We start from the raw sequence: 25489 nt of genomic DNA on the forward strand, positions 1-25489 counted from the left end.
TGCAAACCAAAATGTAAAAACTAAACTAAAACTGGTTCCTTCTCTTGATCTATAACTTAAATTTTGAGAACGTTTGCTATTGAATTATAATTTCTCTTACATCATTTGATTTTGAACGTGAAAAGAATTTGGATTCTAAACACATCTTATTTTTCTCTAAAAATCGTTTATTACAAATCTTATTAGATTATGAGCGAATCTTATTCAACATCGCTGACAATAAAATGAATATAAATTATTTCAAATCTCATATAGATGTTAAAAGGATTGCTCCAACAGGGAGATGAACATGTGCAAGAACTTGGAAATGTGTTGATTACTTTACCCTTTATAAGGTGGATTCAAAAAAAGATCAAATCACTTAACCCTAAAAAACCAATCTTACTATTTCTTGTTAAAATTCTACCTAGCCAAATTAGGGAATTCTCTACCCTTTCTTTTTCTTTTATTTATAAATGGGTATGCAAGTCTTTTAACCTTTAAGCAAAGTAAATGACTCCAATGGAAATAAATAAGCATCAAAGATATTGGGAATCTAATAAGTAGTGAAGGAACCAAATAATTCCCAATTAGCTTAGCTTACCCTACCCTCTTTGTAACTTAGTGAGTCTTTGAATTTTGCTTGACTTTCTTGCATTATTTTTACTTGTAAGATGGGACTTGATGGTTGAAAAAATGATAATTTTATATATAATGATGTGTTATTGGAAATATTTTGTTTGTAATGGAATAAATTTAAGCCTATAGCTTCTTGTTAATTACAAGACAAGATTAAGAAGCTTCATAGTTTGGAAGGTTTATAACTACAACTCCCATTATTGTAGATCCTACAATATCTGTATTTACATCAATAAATGATATGAGTTTTACATTCTATATGATAAACTTTACGTTGAATATCGAGGTTATTATCAGTTTGGAGATCTGCAAATTATAATGCTTAATATCGTGGTGGGAAGCCATAAAAAATGTAATGGTTTCTGCTAACTATGAAGAGCAGAGAAAAGTGATAATATATTATTATATGTATTGGCCTACAAGGTGGACTAATTTGTTGAGAAAAGTGATGGAGTGAGGCCCATTCCCATTCAAACTCTTGTTAGCTGAAGCTTACAGTAACATTTACGTCACCTGCTTACTGTTGGAATTATGCCTGCTAGCTCTCTCTTCCATACAAATCCACAAATGTCATGCCATTGCCAGCCTTGCATGCTTCACCTCCATTCTTATTTTAAGCTTTTTATGTTCCTTCACGCTTAAGTTCATGTGAACCAATTATTGATTTCATATCTGCAGCCTGCAAATTTAATAAACGTTTCGTTGAATAAGTCACTCAACTCGTCATCTTATTGCCATAACATTTACCTCAAGTTCAGTGATTCTGTCTTGAGCTTTTACAGATTTATCGACACTTGTATGTTAACGAGCATGTGTGGTTAGGATCTGTTTATTGTTTTTATATATTTTATGCTGATTGCTCACAATCTGATCGAAAGCATTCACTACAGCCAAGCTGATATTTGCTCATCTCACGGTTGTATAAGAAAACAAGATGAAGATGAATAAGCATGATTACTCATTCAGCTGTTAGTGCTGGAACTGATAAAAATGGTTGTCATTGCATGTTATTGATATGATAATATTACAAGACTCGTAACAACCGTCGGATTAATTTAGATTGAATTGAATGATTGTTACCAATTTGATAACGTTATCAGATTGATAAATAATGAATGAATTCCCTTATAGAATAGACAATAACAGGCTAAATTAAAGTTAGGGAGGAAGTTTCCTCCATATTTCTTTGCCTAATTGCCTGTTTTGGAGGTGGAATTTTGGCATATACACCCATCATGCTTCCAAAATTGCCTCTTTAGGTGGTGGAACTTGGCTCCATCTGCAATTCCTTGGGAAACCACTGTACATTTCTTTCTTCTTGTTTTATTGTTGATTCTAATTTTGTCTACCATGGAATTCAATGGAAGAGACACTTCTTAGCTTTGGTCCATGAAAATGATGAGAGCTTGGACAGGAACCAGAACATTATTAAGTAGAGAGATTGCTTGTAATGTTCCTCATCCTACAAGAACTCGCACCCTTCTATAATCTGTTTTATTTATATCTAGGCTATCTATTTGGGCCTTCTAAGTTTTTGGGTCCAATAGGGACTTTGAAGTCAAACATTGTTTTAAAATCCAACTCGTTGTAAGATCCGATAAGGTGATCGGGTCACAGGTCGACCAGTTCAACAAGTTGGATTAGTGACATCAACAAAAATGTTATTTTTAAAAAATTATAATTAATCCTTTAAATTTTAGTATATTACAAAAATACCCCTAAAACTTTTAAATTAGTCCTTCAAATTTTCATTTACTTTAAAAACCCCCCCCAAAATTACTAGTTAATCCCTAAACATTTGACATATGTAAAACACCCCTAACAAATTTTAGTTAGTCCCTATAAATTTGAAATATTACAAAACGCCCTTAAAACCTGAACTGGACTAGTGAAGCTGCTGGCTCCTGATCAAATTGGTCCGATCGGCAAGTCCGGGTTTAAAACAGTGCTTTCAGGATGAATTTTGCTCTTGAGGAGATTAATGGTAATCAATATCCCTCAGTTGAATCTACCACTCTTCTATGAGAAAATAATTCATCTCCTCAAGGAAGTTCATAGCCATGGCGCAAGCCTCAACTTGCTGCGCTTTTGTAATTCATTTCCATGAATAATTGCACACAAAAGCACGCTACTAACAATATGTACAGTTTCACCATAAATTATTATACTCGTATTAAGATTGTAAAAGGAATCAAGAGAAGATGAAGCACACTCATCTAATAAACATAACAACTGGTCTAATATCGATAATACTGTTCAAAGTGATTGCACAAACAAATCCAATGACACTAAGGAGTGAAAAACAACTGGTTCTTAATATCTATCAGTTAAGTGGCTATGCCAATAAAAAAACGAGTGCCATATTGCAACACTGATCACAATAACAACTGCATACATATGCATACACCGACACCAACTTCTTCACCAATGAAGTATGTACGAAGTTGATACTTTGAATTTAAGTGTCTACTTATCTATTATTATAACAAACCTCTGGTAATCAAACAATAGATAATCATATGAACCACACTCCTGTTGATTCCTTATTTAATCCTGCAATGAAATATAAAATATTCGGTTAAATACTCAATAAAATGCATCATCAAGAACACTGCAACGATTAAGTCTAATCTGATACTCAAAGATATGATGCAACGTGTATATGTACAGCCCGAGAATTTCATTCACTGTATTTCTGCTTTTTTAAGTTTTGAAGTGAATAGCACATTCCTTACAGCCAGAGTTTATGCCTTGCACGTAAGAGATTCATTGGATGTCACACCATCAACTTATAACCAAACATCTATAGCATAGTTCATATATTTGCACATATACATATATGTATCATGATGATAACAACACACACACACAGAGATTATGTATACGGATCTGGATATTCCTGTTCTGTAGACACTATTATTTACACAGTTAGTCATGTTCCTTCAGCATGGTAGTTCATATATTGCACATATACATATATGTATCATGATATAACAACAAACACACAGATTATGTATAGGCATCTGGATATCCCTGTTCTGTAGACACTATATTTAATACAGTTAGTCATGTTTCCTTTACACTGGTGTGTAATGAATCTTCATCCCAGATAGAAAGTAATTGTAAAATTCTCAAAAAATCTCTCACCTTAGTAATTTTTTCATAACTAATAACGATTTGCTATAAGAAAATTGAAAAATTGCTTAAAATATAGTAGGCATGGTATCTCACATAGTTTCAACTCACTCATTGATGATATGACAATCAAGAGAAGTAGAGTTGTCTTGGGAGAAAAGATTTATTGAGAACCACCAAGCAAAGGATACAAATAAAGAAAAATATACACATAAGATTCATAATTATATGCCTTAGAATCAAAGTGAATGGGTATTTGCATGATTTAGTTTTCTATTATTATCTACCACATAAAAATTATAATTATAACATGCAATTTAGAACTACATAACCGTAACAGCCAATGATGAAATGACGAAGTTAAATAAGAAAGAAAGTGATTTAATGTACCTCCTCCTCATCATCTCATCACCACCACCACCATCTTCTTTGTTCTTCTTGAGGCGGTGTCGTACCACCCTCCTTGCTGATGGGTAACTTCATAGCCCCAAAGGTGTGTCTACATCAATATGTCCTTTCATGCGGTAACCAGTACCTTTTCCTCTAATCATGTCCCAAAGTGCAGAGCCAAGGTCCTTGGGCCTGAAGGTAACTGGAACTCAAGATAACTGATTGCATTCTTATCAATTTGGTCGATTTTGCAAGCTCAGCACCCCCAATGCTCTGACCCCAACCAAACCTCATAATCTAGTGAATTGAGGCCCAAGTCAACTCTTCTTATTTTCCAACTTCAAATGAAGAATTGCAACAGTTTCTTCAAATGAAATCTATCAAATTTATTTTTTCAACATCAATATCGGGCTTGTAAGGTATGGGGATCTCCCCAGTTTTCTCAAGGGAATAGTTATCCTTCCAAAGACAGGCACATCTACAATCAGGTCTACCTTGATCTTGTATGGAATAATGCTACCAGGCTGAATTTCACTATATGTGCTTTTTATGTCATCAAATATCAAACTAACTGGGATTTGATGTCTCCTCTCCACGTGCGTGAATAGTTCCAGAATCCGGGATTAATCCAGAACTAGTTTCCTTCCATCACTTTCAATCAAGTAGTTTATGTCGATCAGAGGGATTGGTACCGGTTTGGGTTTTTAATGAGCACATCAACAACAATATCTGCCTGCTCAAGATTAAACTTCGGAATGTGATCCCACTAACTCAGCAGTTGGCTCCCAAATCCAATTGTTTCCTCAATCTTCTCACCAATATCATGGTAAATCCTTCACCTTATCAATAAATCCGCCCTCTCTCTTCTTTGTCATCCTTCTTCTGCCCCCTTTCACATTTTCAGGCTTATCCGATGATGCCAACCTTTCATAGACCAACATTAAAAAGTTAGATTGTACAATAACCATGGAACACAACACAAAACAACTTAAAGAGAGCAATCAATTCCATGTACTCTCAAACAAAACCGGCCATGAAAGCCCCTAAACAGAAGAGCTAAATTATGCCAAATTTAACAATTCAATTCAGATCTAGAGATCAGTGACTTTATGATTGAAAAAGTATAAATGCAATGTTATACAATACGAAAGCTTAAATTCAACATCAGCCCCTAAAGCAATCAAAGAACACTGATTTAGGACTTATGAAATCAATCAAAGATAAATAATAAAAAAAAAATATCACTAGGGTGGTCGTTGATAATGGATCATGATTCATAATCATATCAAAAAAGATGCAGATCACAAGTTAACAAAAACAAAACCAATCCCATTTGCTTAAAAGAGTCACAAATGCACACATCTTAGTTCAAAATCAATCAAAAAGTACTGATCAAATCAAGCCAACAACAACAGCGTCACCATGTACGTTCATTCTATATTTTAAAATCAAAGTATGATCATATTCATATTACAGAAGACGCAAACTTGATCACATTTTAACATAACAAGACCAGTAAAATTGCTAAAACAGTCAAATTTGTCAACATCCATACATTCCATGAAAAATCATGCAAAAAGTATCAATCAAACCAGATCAACCAACATAGTATCACTAGCAGGCTCATTCTAATACTTTAAATGAAATTCTGATCACATTCATCACATAAAATGTAAAAGTGATCACAATTCAAAAAAAAAAAAAAAAAAAAAAGAAAACCACCCAAAACTTCCAATGATCTACACATTCCACGAAAACCAATGCAAAAAGCAACAATCAGATCAAACAAAAAACGAACAGTATCACCATGAAGGCTCATTCACATACGCATAGATATATATACAAACACATCAGATCTACAAAAAGAAGAAACAGATTCGATAAACAGAATCAAGTTGAAAAGGGGTTTGATTTACCTTAAAAATTGTGAAGTAAACGATCAGGTTCTGAGACGAGTTTAAGACAGGACAACGAGATACAAGAGCCACCAAGAGGCTTTAACACTTGGCAGATAACATTTAATACAAAGTGGTTGTTTTTAATTATTTAATTTTTGGTGGGTTCATCAGGAAATAATTAAAATAATGATTTGCTGACAAAAAGGGGGAACATTTTCCAATCAATCAAGATCTGTCCTATGTGTGAATAAGGTTAAACAGAGTGTAATTTGGCTTATGTTAATGTGACTCACTTCTTTTATTCTATATTTAATGATTAATTTAACACCTGAATTCGTCACAGTAGAGGTGTCTATTGGGTCGAATCAGCAAAAGTCTAGCATATAAAATGGGTTTAGCACGAAGTCAATAATGGGTCGGATTTGGTTAGGTCATTTTCAAATTTTAGACACGAAAATTGAATAAATCCTTATTAGGTTCAATTAAAAGGACAAACATTGTGATTGTGATTTCCCGCCCAAATAAAGGTCTAATCATACTTTTTTATCCAAAATATTTCAAAATATAATTTTATTACCCATAACAAATTTTTGTTAGTAAATTTCATTGTAAAGAGAGGTAAGATGATAAAAAATTTGTTAAAAGGAAGGGCAAAATGGTTACTTAATATTTTGCATAAAAAAAATCAAAACTTTTAAATTCAAGTGTAGGTAATTGTAAGGCTGAATCATTGCCACGTGTTTTTTTCTCATCCTTCTTCTCTCATTCTCTTCTCTTTCTTTCCTATTTTTTTTTTTTTTTTTACTTTCGTCGTCCTTATTCTTTTTCCTAAGTTTTCTTAGGGGGTGTTTAGTTGCTAATTATATAGGATTATTGAGGTTATGTTATTTTATATCATTTGATTACTATATTTGATTGTCGAATAATATAAGATTCCGATAACCTTTTAATACTAATACTAGTTATTATTGGTAATATTGGTGGTAATCTGATAACATCCATTTTCTTAGATATAGTAAGATTACTGAGGTAATTTTATTTTTGTTACAATTATATTCCTTATTAATAAAATTTTAGGACAATAATACTCTTAATTTTAAATTAATTTACATGAATTTGGCTTTTACTATTTCACCCTAATTAATTAACCTTTTAGACAAAATTACCCTTGAATTTAAAACAAATTGCAGCATACCCAAGCCACCACCCCTACTCATCTGCTACTGCTTGCCGCACGCCAAACCACCGCCGATCGTCTTTGGAAGTCGCCCAAAGAAGCTGAAAATCACCGTGAGTAGCCCATCGTCATCGAGAGGCTTCGATATGACCGCTTTTGATCATATTGATGGTCGAAAATGACCATATCGGAGTAGATCTGGCCAAAAATTGTCATATCTATTCTAGCCATTTTCAACTAGATCTTTTGCTTTTATCGACCATATCTGGATGAGATATGACCGTTAACGGCCACATCTATTTTGGCTGAAATAGATCTAGTTGTTAACAGCCAAATCCATGAATGTTAATAGCCATATCTTACCAGATATGATCGTTAAAGGCCATGGATCTAGTTGTTAATGGCCAGATCCATCGATCTGACCGAAAATGGTTAGAATAGATTTAGCCATTTCCGACTATATCTACTCCAATATGGAATTTTCGGCCATCAATATGACCAAAAATGACTATATTAGAGTCTCTCGGTGTCTCTCGGCTACTAGCAACGACTCCAAACGACTTCCAACTACTTTCGACAACGGATGGCGCTGGCAGGTAGTGGCTTGGAGTGGTGGGAGTGATTTTATTATAAATCAAAGTTTTATATATACGACGTGTTTTAGCTAAATCTGAAATATTAGGGGTTAAAAAAATATTTAAAAATTAATAATAAAAATATTATTATATTAATATTTAGAAAGAATGTAATTTATTAATTTAAATAATACATTTACCAATTTATTTTTTTAAATCAAATATAATAATATAATATATCAATCAATTTATTCTAACCACCTAAACATATTTATTTTTTAATTTTCAAGAATCTTGAGCTAACGTAACTTTCCAGTAGTGTAACATTTTTTAACCACACGTAACCTTAATGTTTTCTTTCTCAGATCCGAGCCAAAGCCAAAACGGCCAGTCCTCTCTCACTTCTCCTCTCTTCACTACGCCTCCCACTACCTCCCTTCCACTGCTTCGCCCACCTCCAATTTCCTCGCTCCACTTCCCCACCACCTTCCCTTCCCGCATCTCCCGCATAGCAGCACCAACCCACCCACTTCACTTCTCACCGTTACACCACACCCGTCACTTGCTCTTCAAAACCCACCCACACATCGACCACCCTTGCTCGCCGATTACCAACTGCAGCGCTGTGATTGTTGTTTTGTATTTCCAGAGTTTCTTGCTATGGCTTGTTTTTTGATGTTGATGGAGTAGTCTAGAGTTTGTATTGAAGTTTGGGTGTTGTTTGGTTGTTTATTTGGAGTGTTCTTGTGTTTGTTCTTGCTGGATTAAACCTGCCAGTAACCGCCCTTCACTCCCCAACGCAGGCTGCACACCACCTATTCGTTGAAAATCCGCACCCGGCTAACTTTTCCCTATTGATTTGTTTGGATGGTGAGAAAATTGAAGACTTTTGTTTTAGAAGGGAATTTTGATGAGAATTGTTTTTAGGGAGGCTTTCTTTGGTGACAAAAGAAATGTTACTGAAAATGTTATTCTTGAGTAAGTAAACTAGGAAGAAAATGTTTAATAAAATTTAAAAAAAAAAAAATGAGAAGAACTGATATAAGAAAAAGAGAAAGAAAATGTAAATGAAAGGGAGAAGAAAGTTAGAAGAAAGAGAAGAGGAGAATAGATGGAAGAAAATTAAAAAGAAAAAACAATTTGGGGTTTTTTTCTTAACAAAAGAAGGGAAAAATAAATTGCCAATTTATGTTATACGAAGGTATATTAGTAATTTCATATTTAAAATTAATAATTGACATTGACAATGACATAAAATTTAAGTTAAATAATAAAAGGTTTTTTTTATCTTCACAATAGATTCGTTGTAGTTAACAAAAATTATTAATTAAATATAACTTTTGGCTAGTAAAATTGTACTTTAAAACGATTTGGATGGAAAATGTGGTAGGCCATTAATTGGATGGGAAAAGTCATTTACTAACAATTTTTAGAAAATTAAGCGATGAGGAATAACCTTACTTTATATGACACGGTATGACGCATTTTAGGATACGGCAACAATTAATTTTCTTAAGGGGGAAACGACTAATACCTACCCAAGGTTTGGTGAAACGATGATTGGTACCTAAAAAATTTTAAAATAACAAATAAATACCTTTCGTTAGTGAAAAGACTAGAATGCCTTTTAAGAAATATTAGTTTATTTTTTAATTACTTTTAGACCCCTTAAGTTTATTAATTCTATCAAATATTTAAAAATTAACAAAAACACCCCCATCCACCCATACTTGTCAGATTCCTACAGTGGTAGCTGAAATCTGTCACAACGGTCTATGCCACCACCGAAAATGGTCGGTAATTCACTGATCTGTCATTTTTCAGCCAGATCCACCACGGATATGACCGAAAAATGCCAGATCTAGCAGTTGACAGCCGCAACACTCCATCTTTGGTTGTCGCTGACGACCAAAGATGTGGCCGTCGTTGTCTGTCAACAATGGCCAAGATTTGGGCGCCGTTGATAGTCAACGACGACCATTTTTTTGGCCGTCACTTTTCAGCCATATCTGGCATTTTCACGTCAGATCTGGTCGGAAAAGGCCAGATCGGTGAATTACTGGCTATTTTCAGTGGTGGCATAGATTGTTGTGATAGATTCGGTGGTAGCCGAAATCTGGCAAGCATGGGTGGGTGTGGGTATTTTTGTTAATTTTTAAACTTTTTTCTGGGGGTATTTGATGGAATTAATAAACTTAAAGGGTCTAAAAGTAATTAAAAAAATAGACTAATATTTCTCTAAGGGCATTTTAGTCTTTTCACTAACGGAAGGTACCTGTTTGTCATTTTAAAACTTTTTGGATACCAATGATCGTTTCGCCAAACCTTGGGTAGGTATAAGTCGTTCGGCCTTTTCTTAAAATCACAAGTCTTCCCTCGCATGTACTAGATCTCGACTTAATAGATCCTCTTTAATTTAGTTGGCAAATTATCGTAACCTCCCTAATCTTTGCTATAAATTTTGACACTCCCTCTACTTTGGTAAATCCTATTAACCTCCCAAGTTGTTATTGGTCTCCGAGGTCAGGTAGATATGTCTCACAACCCCAACTAGGCATGCAATGTTCCCCGGGATTTTGGGGACCCGTCCCGCCCTGCCCCATATGGGGTGGGGAAGCCCCAGTTTTTTTGGGGATAGGGGCGGGGGTGGGGGGTGTTTTAATCCCCGTCCTCGGGGATAGGGTAGGGATGGGTGATGTCTTTCCCTGCCCCACCCCACCCCGCCCTGTATATAATATATAAAATTAAAAATTAAAAATTATATATATGTATATACTTTTCACTAATACCCTTATATTTTACCTAATTACACAATTATCCTACCTATATAAACCCATATTTTCCCAATTTCCCTCATCCTAAACAATTGAACAAAAACAAAATCTTACCCATATTTATGTATAATTAATTATGTTTAAATGATCAAGTGTTTATCGCGTGGACGAAAATTAACTATTGTGTTTGGTGATGTTCAAATTAATTTATGTTTATATAAAATTAACAGGGCGAGGACAAGCCTCCAACATTCCCCTTTCGGCCAAGGAAGGGGAATTCCTGTTATCCCGGTAACAGGGATGGGGGCGAGGGTGAGGAGTGATTTTGAGGGCAAGGATGGGTACAGTGAATGAGATCCCTACCCCATTGCCATGCCTAACCCCGATAACATATCATCTCTTCCATCTAATGGTTGAAATTGATCCAATAGCGTTATCGAACCAGTAAGGTAGATTTCCTAGAAGGATATGACATCGTCCTAAACTGATGCACTGACCAGTCACCCCTATAAGAAATGAAGACACTGCCATAGGCAGGTAGGAAAAGAAGATTCAGGAGAGTGTTTTGAGAATGGATGATACATATAATCTATTCAAAGTAGTAATATTCCTTTACTTCCAAGTATCTACAAAACTTGACAACTTAACTTCATTGACATTGTAAGAACTCTTGCTGTTTATGCATTGCTGCTGCTGCCTTCACCAAGATGATCTTTGAGAATTTCTCTTAGGTACTCTAGCTGCTCAAAACTCCCCTGAAGTTCTTCCCACTACAGGGAAAGAAAAGAAAGAAAAACGAAGTATTAGATGATTCGTTATATCAAACAGACAGAGAGTCTCAATTAGTTTCAATCCATGCTTTCCATCGAACCATGTAAAAAGTTTGACATTCATGTTCCGCATAATAAGCTCACCTCTTGATGAGACAATGACACCACCTTCCAACCAGCAGCAGCAATGTACCGGCGTTTCAGCATGGTATGTCCTAAAGGTACCCCTGCAAAGAGAAATAAGAAGATCAAAGGAAGTGGAGGTGATCTGTTGACTGGATCAAATATCAGAAAAAACATGGATGCTGGATTGTTACAAAGACACATACCTGTGTTCCTCGAGAAATGAGTTGGTCCATCAATCTCAAAAGCAACCTTCTTATCGACTAAAACGGCATCAACAGTATATCCATCCACAACATATTCTCTAACCCAATCAAGGCCAGTGCTAACAAGAAGACGAGCAACTTCCTTCTGGAATGATGAAGTCACTTTTTGATTAAACCTCTTAGTTCTCCCGGCACGAGCGATTTTTTCCTCAAGATCACTATTGAGAACTAGCTGAAGGTGTGGATACTCAAGTTTTAAGCACTGGTTCACAAGATGAACCTGGGTTGCAAACATGATATCCTCCCTATACTGCTCCGAAATCCTTTGCTGCTCGAAACAGCTCATAGTTTTCCATACATGGGAGAAGAAAATCCGGTCCATTTGTCCCAGAACAGCATATGACCAAGCTATATTCCCAAGTTGATCCCTGTTAAAGCTGAGCACCGGAGAGACTAAAACTCCTTCGCAGTTGAGATCTCCACTACGTTTAGATAATTCTTTATTTAAACAGCATTTGAATTGGTTTTCATCACTGAAAACATTATCTAGAGATTCAAGTAAAGGTTCAGCTGGCTCATATAATGAAGCAAAAGCCCACAACACCTGAGCAATCTCCTTTTCTTGAAAAGTGTGAATTATGTCTGATGCTCTTTTCGCTAATTCTGAAAAGAGATCAGGAGCAGAGTGCTGCATCGAAGCAAAAGCACCGGCAACATTAGCAACATTCTGTGAATTGAACTCCCCAACCTTGGTCAAGGCTACCTCGGCAACTCTATCCATCTCCGACAAATAAAGCAGCTCACCGCCAATCTTCGACAATGCCCATGCAATGTTCGATATACCTTGTGCTGAACATTCCGGTAAGGCTGTCATTGCAATAGCCACCAGCATTGACATCTCCCTTTGTCTAGAAAATGTCAACCTACGAGTTCTCAACATTGAGACTTTCTCCATGTTCTTGGCAATTCGATGTAGAGCAGTTGCAATGTTCAAAGGTGACAAAGGTGAAGGGGTCAAACCTTTCCCAACTGCTACAATCATCTCAGCAGTAACCTCCAACACCTCTTCTGCAGTCTGTGCTTCTACAATAGCTTTGTTCAAGTTAATTTCCTTCCTACGATCAGATGGCCCCGAGAATTGCGAAAGCCTCTGAACAAACTCCTCCATTGTCTTCTCCTTCTTTTCTTCAAACATCCCACCTGCCATCATACTCACCGTCCTTCTAAGGTTACTAGCACTATCATCACCATCACCACTATTCATCATAATATCATCTATTTCCATATCATCCTCCGAATCAAAATCCAAATTTTCTTCAATCACCTTCTTTTTCTTACCAAACTTCTCTAACTTTTTCTTATTCTTTTTCTTACTCTTCTTTGTACTAACCAAATCTTCCATCGAACTACTCAACCCCCTCGCCTCAATAGACTTAAGCGCAACTTTCCTTGCCCTAACACACCAATCCATCCCTTCACCATCATCTATCATCTTATCCTTCTCTTGCTTCTTTCTCTTCTTCGGAGCTTGATAACCGAACGGATCAAGCTCCCCAAGAAACTCCATTTCCCAATCCATGCTCTCTTCACTTCCACCCTCTTCCTTCTCAACATCACCCTTAACTCTCGTCCCCCTAACACTACCATCTCTCTTCAAATTCAAACACTTCATTCTCCAAAAACCAGCCTCGAGTTTTCTGGTAAAAACCCCATTTCTCAGTTTAATCATAGGAAAATTATGAACTATTCTTGGATTAAAAACAAAGGGTTTCACGCAACTTTGGTGAGTGAATGCGTTTAGCAATCCCTCCATTATTGTAAATTTCTATTTTACCTACTAAATAAAGAACAAAACAATGAACTGAAACAGTAACTAACAGTTAAAACAGAACTCAGAACTTTATATCTTCAGCTACGTACAGATATTAAAAGTGGATAAAGAAGAGAATTGAGAGAGTTTAATGAGAAAAGGAGAGCATACCCATGTGGAAAATCCACTGATTCTCACAAAGAAATGAACTTTATAAGGAAGTGAGTGGAGTTCAGAGGTTTAAGATGGGGTTTTTGCTTGCAAGGAAGCAAAGCTTAACCGAACTGGATAAGAGAGTTAACATTGGAGAGACGAAGTGACCAAGTATGTTTTGTGACTAACGCTGTCGTTTGATGGAGGGATTGTGAAGTAAACGATCAGGTTCTGAGACGAGTTTAAGACAGGACAACGAGATACAAGAGCCACCAAGAGGCTTAACACTTGGCAGATAACATTTAATACAAAGTGGTTGTTTTTAATTATTTAATTTTGGTGGGTTCATCAGGAAATAATTAATAATGATTTGCTGACAAAAGGGGGAACATTTTCCAATCAATCAAGATCTGTCCTATGTGTGAATAAGGTTAAACAGAGTGTAATTGGCTTATGTTAATGTGACTCACTTCTTTTATTCTAATTAATGATAATTTACACCTGAATTCGTCACAGTAGAGGTGTCTATTGGGTCGAATCAGCAAAAGTCTAGCATATAAATGGGTTAGCGAAGTCAATAAGGGTCGGATTTGGTTAGGTCATTTTCAAATTTTAGACACGAAAATTGAATAAATCCTTATTAGGTTCAATTAAAAGGACAAACATTGTGATTGTGATTCCCGCCCAAAAAGGTCTAATCATACTTTTTATCCAAAATATTTCAAATATAATTTTATACCCAAACAAATTTTGTTAGTAAATTTCATTGTAAAGAGAGGTAAGATGATAAAAATTTGTTAAAAGGAAGGGCAAAATGGTTACTTAATATTTTGCATAAAAAAAATCAAAACTTTAAATTCAAGTGTAGGTAATTGTAAGGTGAATCATTGCCACGTGTTTTTTCTCATCCTTCTTCTCCATTCTCTTCTCTTTCTTTCCTATTTTTTTTTTTTTTTTACTTTCGTCGTCCTTATTCTTTTCCTAAGTTTTCTTAGGGGTGTTTAGGTGCTAATTATATAGGATTATTGAGGTTATGTTATTTTATATCATTGATTACTAATTGATTGTCGAATAATATAATTCCGATAACCTTTTAATACTAATACTAGTTATTATGGTAATATGGTGGTAATCTGATAACATCCATTTTCTTAGATATAGTAAGTTACTGAGGTAATTTATTTTTGTTACAATTATATTCCTATAATAAAATTTTAGGACAATAATACTCTAATTTTAAATTAATTTACATGAATTTGGCTTTTACTATTTCACCCTAATAATTAACCTTTTAGACAAAATTACCCTTGAATTAAAACAAATTGCAGCATACCCAAGCCACCACCCTACTCATCTGCTACTGCTTGCCGCACGCCAAACAACGCCGATCGTCTTTGGAAGTCGCCCAAAGAAGCTGAAAATCACCGTGAGTAGCCCATCGTCATCGAGAGGTTCGATATGACCGCTTTTGATCATATTGATGGTCGAAAATGACCATATCGGAGTAGATCTGGCCAAAAATGTCAATCTATTCTAGCCATTTTCAACTAGATCTTTTGCTTTTATCGACCATATTCTGGATGAGATATGACCGTTAACGGCCACATTATTTTGGCTGAAATAGATCTAGTTGTTAACAGCCAAATCCATGAATGTTAATAGCCATATCTACCAGATATGATCGTTAAAGGCCATGGATCTAGTTGTTAATGGCCAGATCCATCGATTGACCGAAAATGGTTAGAATAGATTTAGCCATTTCCGACTATCTACTCCAATATGGAATTTTCGGCCATCAATATGACCAAAAATGACTATATTAGAGTCTCTCGGTGTCTCTCGGTACTAGCAACGACTCCAAACGACTTCCAACTACTTCGACAACGGATGGCGCTGGCAGAGGTAGTGGCTTGGAGTGGTGGGAGTGATTTATTATAAATCAAAGTTATATATACGACGTGTTTTAGCTAAATCTGAAATATTAGGGGTTAAAAAAATATTTAAAATTAATAATAAAAATATTATTATATTATATTTTAGAAAGATGTAATTATAATTTAAATAATACATTTACCAATTTATTTTTTTAAATCAAAATAATAAATAATATATCAATCAATTATTCTAAACACCTAAACATAATTTTTAATTTTCAAGAATCTTGAGCTAACGTAACTTTCCAGTAGTGTAACATTTTTTAACCACACGTAACCTTAATGTTTTCTTTCTCAGATCCGAGCAAAGCCAAAACGGCCAGTCCTCTCTCACTTTCCTCTCTTCACTACGCCTCCCTACCTCCCTTCCACTGCTTCGCCCACCTCCAATTTCTCGCTCCACTCCCACCACCTTCCCTTCCCGCATCTCCCGCATAGCAGCACCAAACCACCCACTTCACTTCTCACCGTTACACCACACCGTCACTTGCTCTTCAAAACCACCCACACATCGACCACCTTGCTCGCCGATTACCAACTGCAGCGCTGTGATTGTTGTTTTGTATTCCAGAGTTTCTTGCTATGGCTTGTTTTTTGATGTGAGGAGTAGTCTAGAGTTTGTATTGAAGTTTGGGTGTTGTTGGTGTTTATTTGGAGTGTCTTGTGTTTGTTCTTGCTGGATTAAACCTGCCAGTAACCGCCCTTCACTCCCCAACGCAGCTGCACACCACCTATTCGTTGAAAATCCGCACCCGCTAACTTTTCCCTATGATTTGTTTGGATGGTGAGAAAATTGAAGACTTTTGTTTTGAAGGGAATTTGATGAGAATTGTTTTTAGGGAGGCTTTCTTTGGTGACAAAAGAAATGTTACTGAAAATGTTATTCTTGAGTAAGTAAACTAGGAAGAAAATGTTTAATAAAATTTAAAAAAAAAAAATGAGAAGAACTGATATAAGAAAAAGAGAAAGAAAGTAAATGAAAGGGAGAAGAAAGTTAGAAGAAAAGAGAAGAGGAGAATAGATGGAAGAAAATTAAAAAGAAAAACAATTTGGGGTTTTTTTCTTAACAAAAGAAGAAAAATAAATTGCCCATTTATGTTATACGAAGGTTATTAGTAATTCATATTAAAATTAATAATTGACATTGACAATGACATAAAATTAAGTTAAATAATAAAAGGTTTTTTTTATCTTCACAATAGATCGTTGTAGTTACAAAAATTATTAATTAAATATAACTTTTGGCTAGTAAAATTGTACTTTAAAACGATTTGGATGGAAAATGTGGTAGGCCATTAATTGGATGGGAAAAGTCATTTACTAACAATTTTTAGAAAATTAAGCGATGAGGATAACCTTTATATGACACGGTATGACGCATTTTAGGATACGGCAACAATTAATTTTCTTAAAGGGGAAACGACTAATCCTACCCAAGGTTGTGTGAAACGATGATTGGTACCTAAAAATTTTAAAATAACAAATAAATACTTTCGTTAGTGAAAAGACTAGAATGCCTTTTAAGAAATATTAGTTTATTTTTAATTATTTTAGACCCCTTAAGTATTAATTCTATCAAATATTTAAAAATTAACAAAAACCCCATCCACCCATACTTGTCAGATTCCTACAGTGGTAGCTGAAATCTGTCACACGGTCTATGCCACCACCGAAAATGGTCGGTAATTCACTGATCTGTCATTTTTCAGCCAGATCCACACGGATATGACCGAAAAATGCCAGATCTAGAGTTGACAGCCGCAACACTCCATCTTTGGTTGTCGCTGACGACCAAAGATGTGGCCGTTGTCTGTCAACAATGGCCAAGATTTGGGCGCCGTTGATAGTCACGACGACCATTTTTTTGGCCGTCACTTTTCAGCCATATCTGGCATTTTCACGTCAGATCTGGTCGGAAAAGGCCAGATCGTGAATTACTGGCTATTTTCAGTGGTGGCATAGATTGTGTGATAGATTCGGTGGTAGCCGAAATCTGGCAAGCATGGGTGGGTGTGGGGATTTTTGTTAATTTTAAACTTTTTTCTGGGGGTATTTGATGGAATTAATAAACTTAAAGGGTCTAAAAGTAATTAAAAAAAGACTAATATTTCTCTAAGGGCATTTTAGTCTTTTCACTAACGGAAGGTACTGTTTGTCATTTAAAACTTTTTGGATACCAATGATCGTTTCGCCAAACCTTGGGTAGGTATAAGTCGTTCGGCCTTTTCTTAAAATCACAAGTCTTCCCTCGCATGTACTAGATCTCGACTTAATAGATCCTCTTTAATTTGTTGGCAAATTATCGTAACCTCCCTAATCTTTGCTATAAATTTTGACACTCCCTCTACTTTGGTAAATCCTATTAACCTCCCAAGTTGTTATTGGTCTCCGAGGTCAGGTAGATATGTCTCACAAACCCAACTAGGCATGCAAGTTCCCCGGATTTGGGGACCGTCCCGCCCTGCCCATATGGGGTGGGGAAGCCCCGTTTTTTTGGGGAAGGGGCGGGGGTGGGGGGTGTTTAATCCGTCCTCGGGGATAGGGTAGGGGGGTGATGTCTTCCCTGCCCCACCCCACCCCGCCCTGTATATATATATAAAATTAAAAATTAAAAATATATATAGTATATACTTTTCACTAATCCCTTATATTTTACCTAATTACACAATTATCCTACCTATATAAACCCATATTTTCCCAATTTCCCTCATCCTAAACAATTGAACAAAAACAAATCTTCCCATATTTGTATAATTAATTATGTTTAAATGATCAAGTGTTTATCGCGTGGACGAAATTAACTATTGTGTTGGTGATGTTCAAATTAATTTATGTATATAAAATTAACAGGGCGAGGACAAGCCTCCAACATTCCCCTTTCGGCCAAGGAAGGGGAATTCCTGTTATCCCGGTAACAGGGAGGGGGCGAGGGTGAGGAGTGATTTTGAGGGCAAGGATGGGTACAGTGAATGAGATCCCTACCCCATTGCCATGCCTAACCCCGATAACATATCATCTCTTCCATCTAATGTTGAAATTGATCAATAGCGTTATCGAACCAGTAAGGTAGATTTCCTAGAAGGATATGACATCGTCCTAAACTGATGCACTGACCAGTCACCCCTATAAGAAATGAAGACACTGCCATAGGCGGTAGGAAAAGAAGATTCAGGAGAGTGTTTTGAGAATGGATGATACATATAACTCTATTCAAAGTAGTAAATTCCTTTACTTCCAAGTATCTACAAAACTTGACAACTTAACTTCATTGACATTAAGAACTCTTGCTGTTTATGCATTGCTGCTGCTGCCTTCACCAAGATGATCTTTGAGAATTTCTCTTAGGTACTCTAGCTGCTCAAAACTCCCCTGAAGTTCTCCCACTACAGGGAAAGAAAAGAAAGAAAAACGAAGTTATCTGTAGACACTATTATTTAATACAGTTAGTCATGTTTCCTTTACGCATGGTGTGTAATGAATCTTCATCCCAGATAGAAAGTAATTGTAAAATTCTCAAAAAATCTCTCACCTTAGTAATTTTTTCATACAACTAATAACGATTTGACTATAAGAAAATTGAAAAATTGCTTAAAAATATAGTAGGCATGGTATCATCACATAGTTTCAACTCGACTCATTGATGATATGACAATCAAAGAGAAGTAAGAGTTGTCTTGGGAGAAAAGATTTATTGAGAACCACCAAGCAAAGGATACAAATAAAGAAAAATATACACAATAAGATTCATAATTATATAGCCTTAGAATCAAAGTGAATGGGTATTTGCATGATTTAGTTTTCTAATTAATTATCTACCACATAAAAATTATAATTATAACATGCAATTTAGAACTACATAACCGTAATCAGCCAATGATGAAATGACGAAGTTAAATAAGAAAGAAAGTGATTTAATGTACCTCCTCCTCATCATCATCATCACCACCACCACCATCTTCTTTGTTCTTCTTGAGGCGTGTCGTACCACCCTCCTTGCTGATGGGTAACTTCATAGCCCCAAAAGGTGTGTCTACATCAATATGTCCTTTCATGCTGTAACCAGTACCTTTTCCTCTAATCATGTCCCAAAGTGCAGAGCCAAGGTCCTTGGGCCTGAAGGTAACTGGAAGCTCAAGATAACTGATTGCATTCTTATCAATTTTGGTCGATTTTGCAAGCTCAGCACCCCCAATGCTCTGATCCCCAAGCCAAACCTCATAATCTAGTGAATTGAGGCCCAAGTCAAACTCATTCTTATTTTCCAACTTCAAATGAAGAATTGCAACAGTTTCTTCAAATGAGAATCTATCAAAATTTATTTTTTCAACATCAATATCGGGCTTGTAAGGTATGGGGATCTCCCCAGTTTTCTCAAGGGGAATAGTTATCCTTCCAAAGACAGGCACATCTACAATCAGGTCTACCTTGATCTTGTATGGAATAATGCTACCAGGCTGAATTTCACTATATGTGCTTTTTATGTCATCAAATATCAAACTAACTGGGATTTTGATGGTCTCCTCTCCACGTGCGTGAATAGTTCCAGAATCCGGGATTAATCCAGAAACTAGTTTCCTTCCATCACTTTCAATCAAGTAGTTTATGTCGATCAGAGGGATTGGTACCGGATTTGGGTTTTTAATGAGCACATCAACAACAATATCTGCCTGCTCAAGATTAAACTTCGGAATGTGAATCCCACTAATATCAGCAGTTGGCTTCCCAAATCCAATTGTTTCCTCAATCTTCTCACCAATATCATGGATAAAATCCTTCACCTTATCAATAAATCCGCCCTCTCCTTCTTCTTTGTCATCCTTCTTCTGCCCCCTTTCAACTATTTCAGGCTTATCCGATGATGCCATACCTTTCATATACCAAGCATTAAAAAGTTAGATTGTACAATAACCATGGAACACAAGACACAAAACATACTTAAAACAGAGAGCAATCAATTCCATGTACTCTCAAAACAAAAACCGGCCAATGAAAGCCCCTAAACAGAAGAAGCTAAAATTATGCCAAATTTAACAATTCAATAATCAAGATCTTAGAGATCAGTGACTTTATGATTGAAAAAGTATAAATAGCAATGTTATACAAAATACGAAAGCTTAAATTCAACATCAGCCCCTAAAGCAATCAAAGAACACTGATTTAGGACTTATGAAATCAATCAAAGATTAAATATATAAAAAAAAATATCACTAGGGTGGTCGTTGATAATGGATCATGATTCATAATCATATCATAAAAAGATGCAGATCACAAGTTAACAAAAACAAAACCAATCCCATTTGCTTAAAAGAGTCACAAATGCACACATCTTAGTTCAAAATCAATACAAAAAGTACTGATCAAATCAAGCCAACAACAAACAGCGTCACCATGTACGTTCATTCATATATTTTAAAATCAAAGTATGATCATATTCATATTACAGAAGACGCAAACTTGATCACATTTTAACATAAACAAGACCAGTAAAATTGCTAAAACAGTCAAATTTGTCAACGATCCATACATTCCATGAAAAATCAATGCAAAAAGTATCAATCAAACCAGATCAAACCAACAATAACGGTATCACTAAGCAGGCTCATTCATATACTTTAAATGAAATTCTGATCACATTCACATCACATAAAGATGTAAAAGTGATCACAATTCAAAAAAAAAAAAAAAAAAAAAAAAGAAAACCACCCAAAACTTCCAATGATCTACACATTCCACGAAAACCAATGCAAAAAGCAACAATCAGATCAAACAAAAAACGAACAGTATCACCATGAAGGCTCATTCACATACTCATAGATATATATACAAACACATCAGATCTACAAAAAGAAGAAACAGATTCGATAAACAGAATCAAGTTGAAAAGGGATTTGATTTACCTTAAAAATTGTGAAGTAAACGATCAGGTTCTGAGACGAGTTCAAGACAGGACAACGAGAAACAAGAGCCACCAAGCGGCTCTAACACTTGGCAGATAATATTTAATACAAAGTGGTTGATTTTTTATTATTTAATTTTTGGTGGGTTCATCAGGAAATAATTAAAGTAATGATTTGCTGACAAAAAGGACGAACTTTTTTCAATCAATCAATCAAGATCTGGCCTATGTGTGAATAAGGTTAAAAAGGATAAACAGAGTGTAATTTGGCCCACTTCTACTATTCTATATTTAATGATTATTTTATCACCTGAATTCGTAACTAGAGGTGCCAATTGGGTCGAATCGGCAAAAGTCTAGCATAGAAAATGGAAGTCAACAATGGGTCGGATTTGGTTAGGCCAGTTTCAAATTTTAGACACGAAATTGAATAAATCCTTATTGGGTTCAATTAAAAGGACAAACATTGTGATTGTGAATTGTGTTTAATCAATTTATGACTAAACGGCATTTTCTATTCAAATAAAGGTCTAATGGCACCTTCCCATCTAAAATATTTTAAAATATAATTTTATTACCCATAACAAATTTCTGTTAGTACATTTCACTGTAAAGAGAGGTAGAATGGTCAAAAAATTTGTTAAAAGGAAGGGCAAAATGGTTACTTAATATTTTGCATAAAAAAATCAAAATTTTTAAATTCAAGTGTAGGTAATTGTAGGGCTGAATGGTTGCCACGTGTTTTTTTCTCATCCTTCTTCTCTCATTCTCTTCTCTTTCTTTTTTTTTTTTTTTTTTTCCTTTCATCCTCCTTATTCTTTTTTAAGTTTTCTAGTGTTTGGTTAGGGGTTATACGAGATTATTGATATTATGTTATTTTAATTACTTGATTACTATTTTAGTTGTCGAATAATATAAGATTCTGATAATCTTTCAATACTAATAATAGTTATTGTCGATATATGGAGGTAATCTGATAACCTCCATTTTCTTAGGTATTATAAGAATACTAAGGTAATTTTATTTTTTATAATTCTATTCCTATTAATAAAATTTAGGATAATAATATCCTATTTTAAATTAATTTACATGAATCTGACTTTTACTATTTCATCCCAATTAATTAACTTTTTAGACAAAATTACCCTTGAATTCAAAACAAATATAGCCCACCCAAGCCACCAACCCCACCCACCTACTGCCGCTAGCCAAACCATCGTCGGTCGCCGCCAAAGTCTCCCAAAGAAGCTGGAAATCACCGTGAGTAGCCTGCCGTCACCGAGAGGCTTCGATATGGCCGTTTTTGGCCATATTGATGGCCGAAAACAACCATATCGGAGTAGATCTGGCCAAAAATGGCTATATCTATTCTAGCAATTTCCAACTAGATTCATGGCCTTTATCGGCCATATCTGGATGAGATATGACCGTTAACGGCCACATCTATTTTGGCTGGAATAGATTTAATTGTTAACTGTCAAATCCATGGACGTTAATAGCCATATCTCACCTAGATATGGCCGTTAAAGGCTATGGATCTAGTTGTTAATGGCCAGATCGAACTGGCCAGAATAGATCTGGCCATTTCCGACCACATCTACTGCGATATGGCATTTTCGGCCATTAATATGGCCAAAAACGACCATATCGGAGCCTTTCGGTGTCTCTCGGCAACTCGCAACGACTTCCAACTACTTCCGACAACGGATGGCGTTGGCAGGCAATGGCTTGGGGTGGTGGGGGTAATTTTGTTATAAATCAAAGTTTTATATAAGCGGAGTGTTTTAGCTAAATCTGAAATGTTGGGGGTTTAAAGAAATATTCAAAAATTAATAATAAAAATAATAATATATTAATATTTAAAAAGAATGCAATTTAATAATTTAAATAATATATTCACCAATTTATTTCTCCCTAACCAAACATATTAATATAACATACCCACCAATTTATTCTAATTAACTAAATATATTTTCCTAAAGATTCTCAATAATCTTCAGGGGGCGTTTGGTTCGGGTGTATCTGTCATTACTGAGGGTAAGTGATCTTATATTACTTGATTACCATGTTTGGTTATCAAGTAATATAAGATACCGGTAATCTTCAAATACCAATAATGGTTACTATTGGTAATATTGGAGGTAATCTGATTCCCTCCATTTTCTCAGGTTTTCTAAGATTACTAAGGTTATCTTTTTTTGTTACAATTTTATCCCTTATTAATAAAAATTTTGGACAACAATGCCCCTATTTTAAAAGAAATTTACATTAATATCTTATTTCAATTTTACCCTTGTTTAATTAAAATTTTGGACAATAATGCCCTTATATTTAAAACAATTTACAGACCACCACTGCCACCCAGCCACCACTGCCGATAGTGGGCCAACCACCACAGACCGCCGTCGGAAAGTCGTCGGAGTCCCTAAAAAGAACGAGATTCGATGGGAGGCTCCGGGAGGCTTCGATGTGGCTGTTTCCGGCCATATTAATGGCCAAAAACGGTCATATCAGGCCAGATCCATCGATATGGCCAGAATATCTGGCCTGATATGGCCGTTTTCGGCCATCAATATGGCCAGAAACGGTCATATCGAAGCCTCTTGGTCACTGTGGTGGCAGGAGGTGGGGGTGATTTTGTTATAAATTAAAGTTTTATATAAGCGAGGTGTTTTAGCTAAATCTGAAATATTGGGGGTTAAAAAAATTATTCAAAAATTAATAATAAAAATAATATTATATTAATATTTTAAAAAAGGACAATTTAGTAATTTAAATAGCATACTCACCAATTTATTACCTATAACCAAACATATTAATATAACATACCCATCAATTAACCAAACACATTTTCCTAAAGATTCTCAATAATCTTCCAAGGTAATCTATCTTTCCAGTAATCTAATATTCCTGAACTAAACGTCCCCTCAAGGTAATCTAAATAATCCAACATTCTCTTAACCAAACGCACCATTTCTTTCTCATATCCGAACCAAAGCCAAAACGGCCAGTCCTCTCTCACTTCTCCTCTCTTCACTACGCCTCCCGCTACTTCCCTTCCACTGCTCCGCCCACCTCCAATTTCCTCGCTCCGCTTCCCCACCACCTTCCCTCCCAGCATCCCCCGCATAGCAGCACCAACCCACCCACTTCACTTCTCACCGTTACACCACACCCGTCACTTGCTCTTCAAAACCCACCCACACATCGTCCACCCCTGCTCGTCGATTACCAACTGAAGCGCTGTGATTGTTGTTTTGTATTTCCGGATTTTCTTGCTATGACTTGTTTTTTGATGTTGATGGAGTAGTCTGGAGTTTGTGTTGAAGTTTGGGTGTTGTTTATTTGGAGTGTTCTTGTGTTTGTTCTGGCCGGATTAACCCTATCAGTCACCGCCGTTCACTTCCCAACGCAACCTACACACCACCTATTCGTTGAAAATCTACACCCAGCTAACTTTCCCCTGCCGATTTGTTTGGATGGTGAGAAAATTGACGACTTTTGTTTTAGAAGGGAACTTTGATGAGAATTGTTTTTAGGGAGGCTTTCTTGGTGACAAAAAAAATGTTACTGAAAATGTTATTCTTGAGTAAGTAAACTAGGAAGAAAATGTTTAATAAAATTAAAAAAATAAACTGAGAAGAACTGATATAAGAAAAACAGAAAGAAAATGTAAATGAAAGGGAGAAGAAAGGAAGAAGAAAGAGAAGAGGATAATAGATGGAAGAAAATGAAAAAGAAAAAACAATTTGGGTTTTTTTTATTTTATTTTATTTTATTTTTTAACAAAAGAAGGGAAAAATAAATTGCTAATTTATATTATATGAAGGTATATTAGTAATTTGATATATTAATAATTGACAATGACATAAAATTTAAGTTAAATAATAAAAGGTTTTTTTATCTTCACAATAGATTATTATCTTCGCAATAATAATTGGTAATTTTACAGATGTTAAGAGAGACTTTAGGCAATGACAGCGAATATGTGATAGTTTCAGGTAGATATATCTCACAACCCCAATAACAT

General features: G+C 35.4%; 2 protein-coding genes and 1 pseudogene across 3 annotated transcripts; all 3 read right to left on the bottom strand.

Annotated features, from left to right (window-relative positions):
- Window positions 1–2835: 2835 nt before the first annotated feature.
- LOC116131916 (desiccation-related protein At2g46140-like) lies at window positions 2836–21560 on the bottom strand. Its single transcript, XM_031417570.1, has 3 exons — window positions 21461–21560; window positions 19484–20430; window positions 2836–3171 (listed from the first exon to the last, which is right to left on the bottom strand). The coding sequence occupies exons 2-3, from the start codon at window positions 20426–20428 to the stop codon at window positions 3166–3168; spliced, it is 951 nt and encodes a 316-aa protein (XP_031273430.1). The 5' UTR covers window positions 20429–20430; window positions 21461–21560; the 3' UTR covers window positions 2836–3165.
- On the bottom strand, window positions 4162–5111 carry LOC116131968 (annotated as a pseudogene).
- Window positions 11105–13804, bottom strand: LOC116131915 (RAP domain-containing protein, chloroplastic-like). Of its 2 annotated transcripts, none has more exons than XM_031417568.1 (4): window positions 13648–13804; window positions 11667–13503; window positions 11482–11564; window positions 11105–11337 (listed from the first exon to the last, which is right to left on the bottom strand). In XM_031417568.1, the coding sequence occupies exons 2-4, from the start codon at window positions 13477–13479 to the stop codon at window positions 11245–11247; spliced, it is 1989 nt and encodes a 662-aa protein (XP_031273428.1). In that variant the 5' UTR covers window positions 13480–13503; window positions 13648–13804; the 3' UTR covers window positions 11105–11244. The 2 variants fall into 2 exon arrangements, with proteins under 2 accessions (XP_031273428.1, XP_031273429.1); XM_031417569.1 differs by having other exon boundaries at window positions 11106–11337; window positions 11667–13363.
- Window positions 21561–25489: the final 3929 nt, after the last annotated feature.

The sequence above is a fragment of the Pistacia vera genome, unplaced genomic scaffold (genome assembly GCF_008641045.1).
Source record: "Pistacia vera cultivar Batoury unplaced genomic scaffold, PisVer_v2 Contig246, whole genome shotgun sequence".
In the NCBI taxonomy this organism is placed as follows: domain Eukaryota; kingdom Viridiplantae; phylum Streptophyta; class Magnoliopsida; order Sapindales; family Anacardiaceae; genus Pistacia; species Pistacia vera.

Bases quoted from the DNA above. Each gene is read 5' to 3' on its own strand.
- LOC116131916 (XM_031417570.1), bottom strand. From the start codon at position 20,428: ATGGCATCATCGGATAAGCCTGAAATAGTTGAAAGGGGGCAGAAGAAG.
- LOC116131915 (XM_031417568.1), bottom strand. From the start codon at position 13,479: ATGGAGGGATTGCTAAACGCATTCACTCACCAAAGTTGCGTGAAACCC. The intron at 11,565-11,666 runs GTATGTGTCTTT...TTCTCTTTGCAG, and splicing joins TCATTTCTCGAGGAACACAG to GGGTACCTTTAGGACATACC. The intron at 11,338-11,481 runs GTGAGCTTATTA...CTTTCCCTGTAG, and splicing joins TGTCATTGTCTCATCAAGAG to TGGGAAGAACTTCAGGGGAG.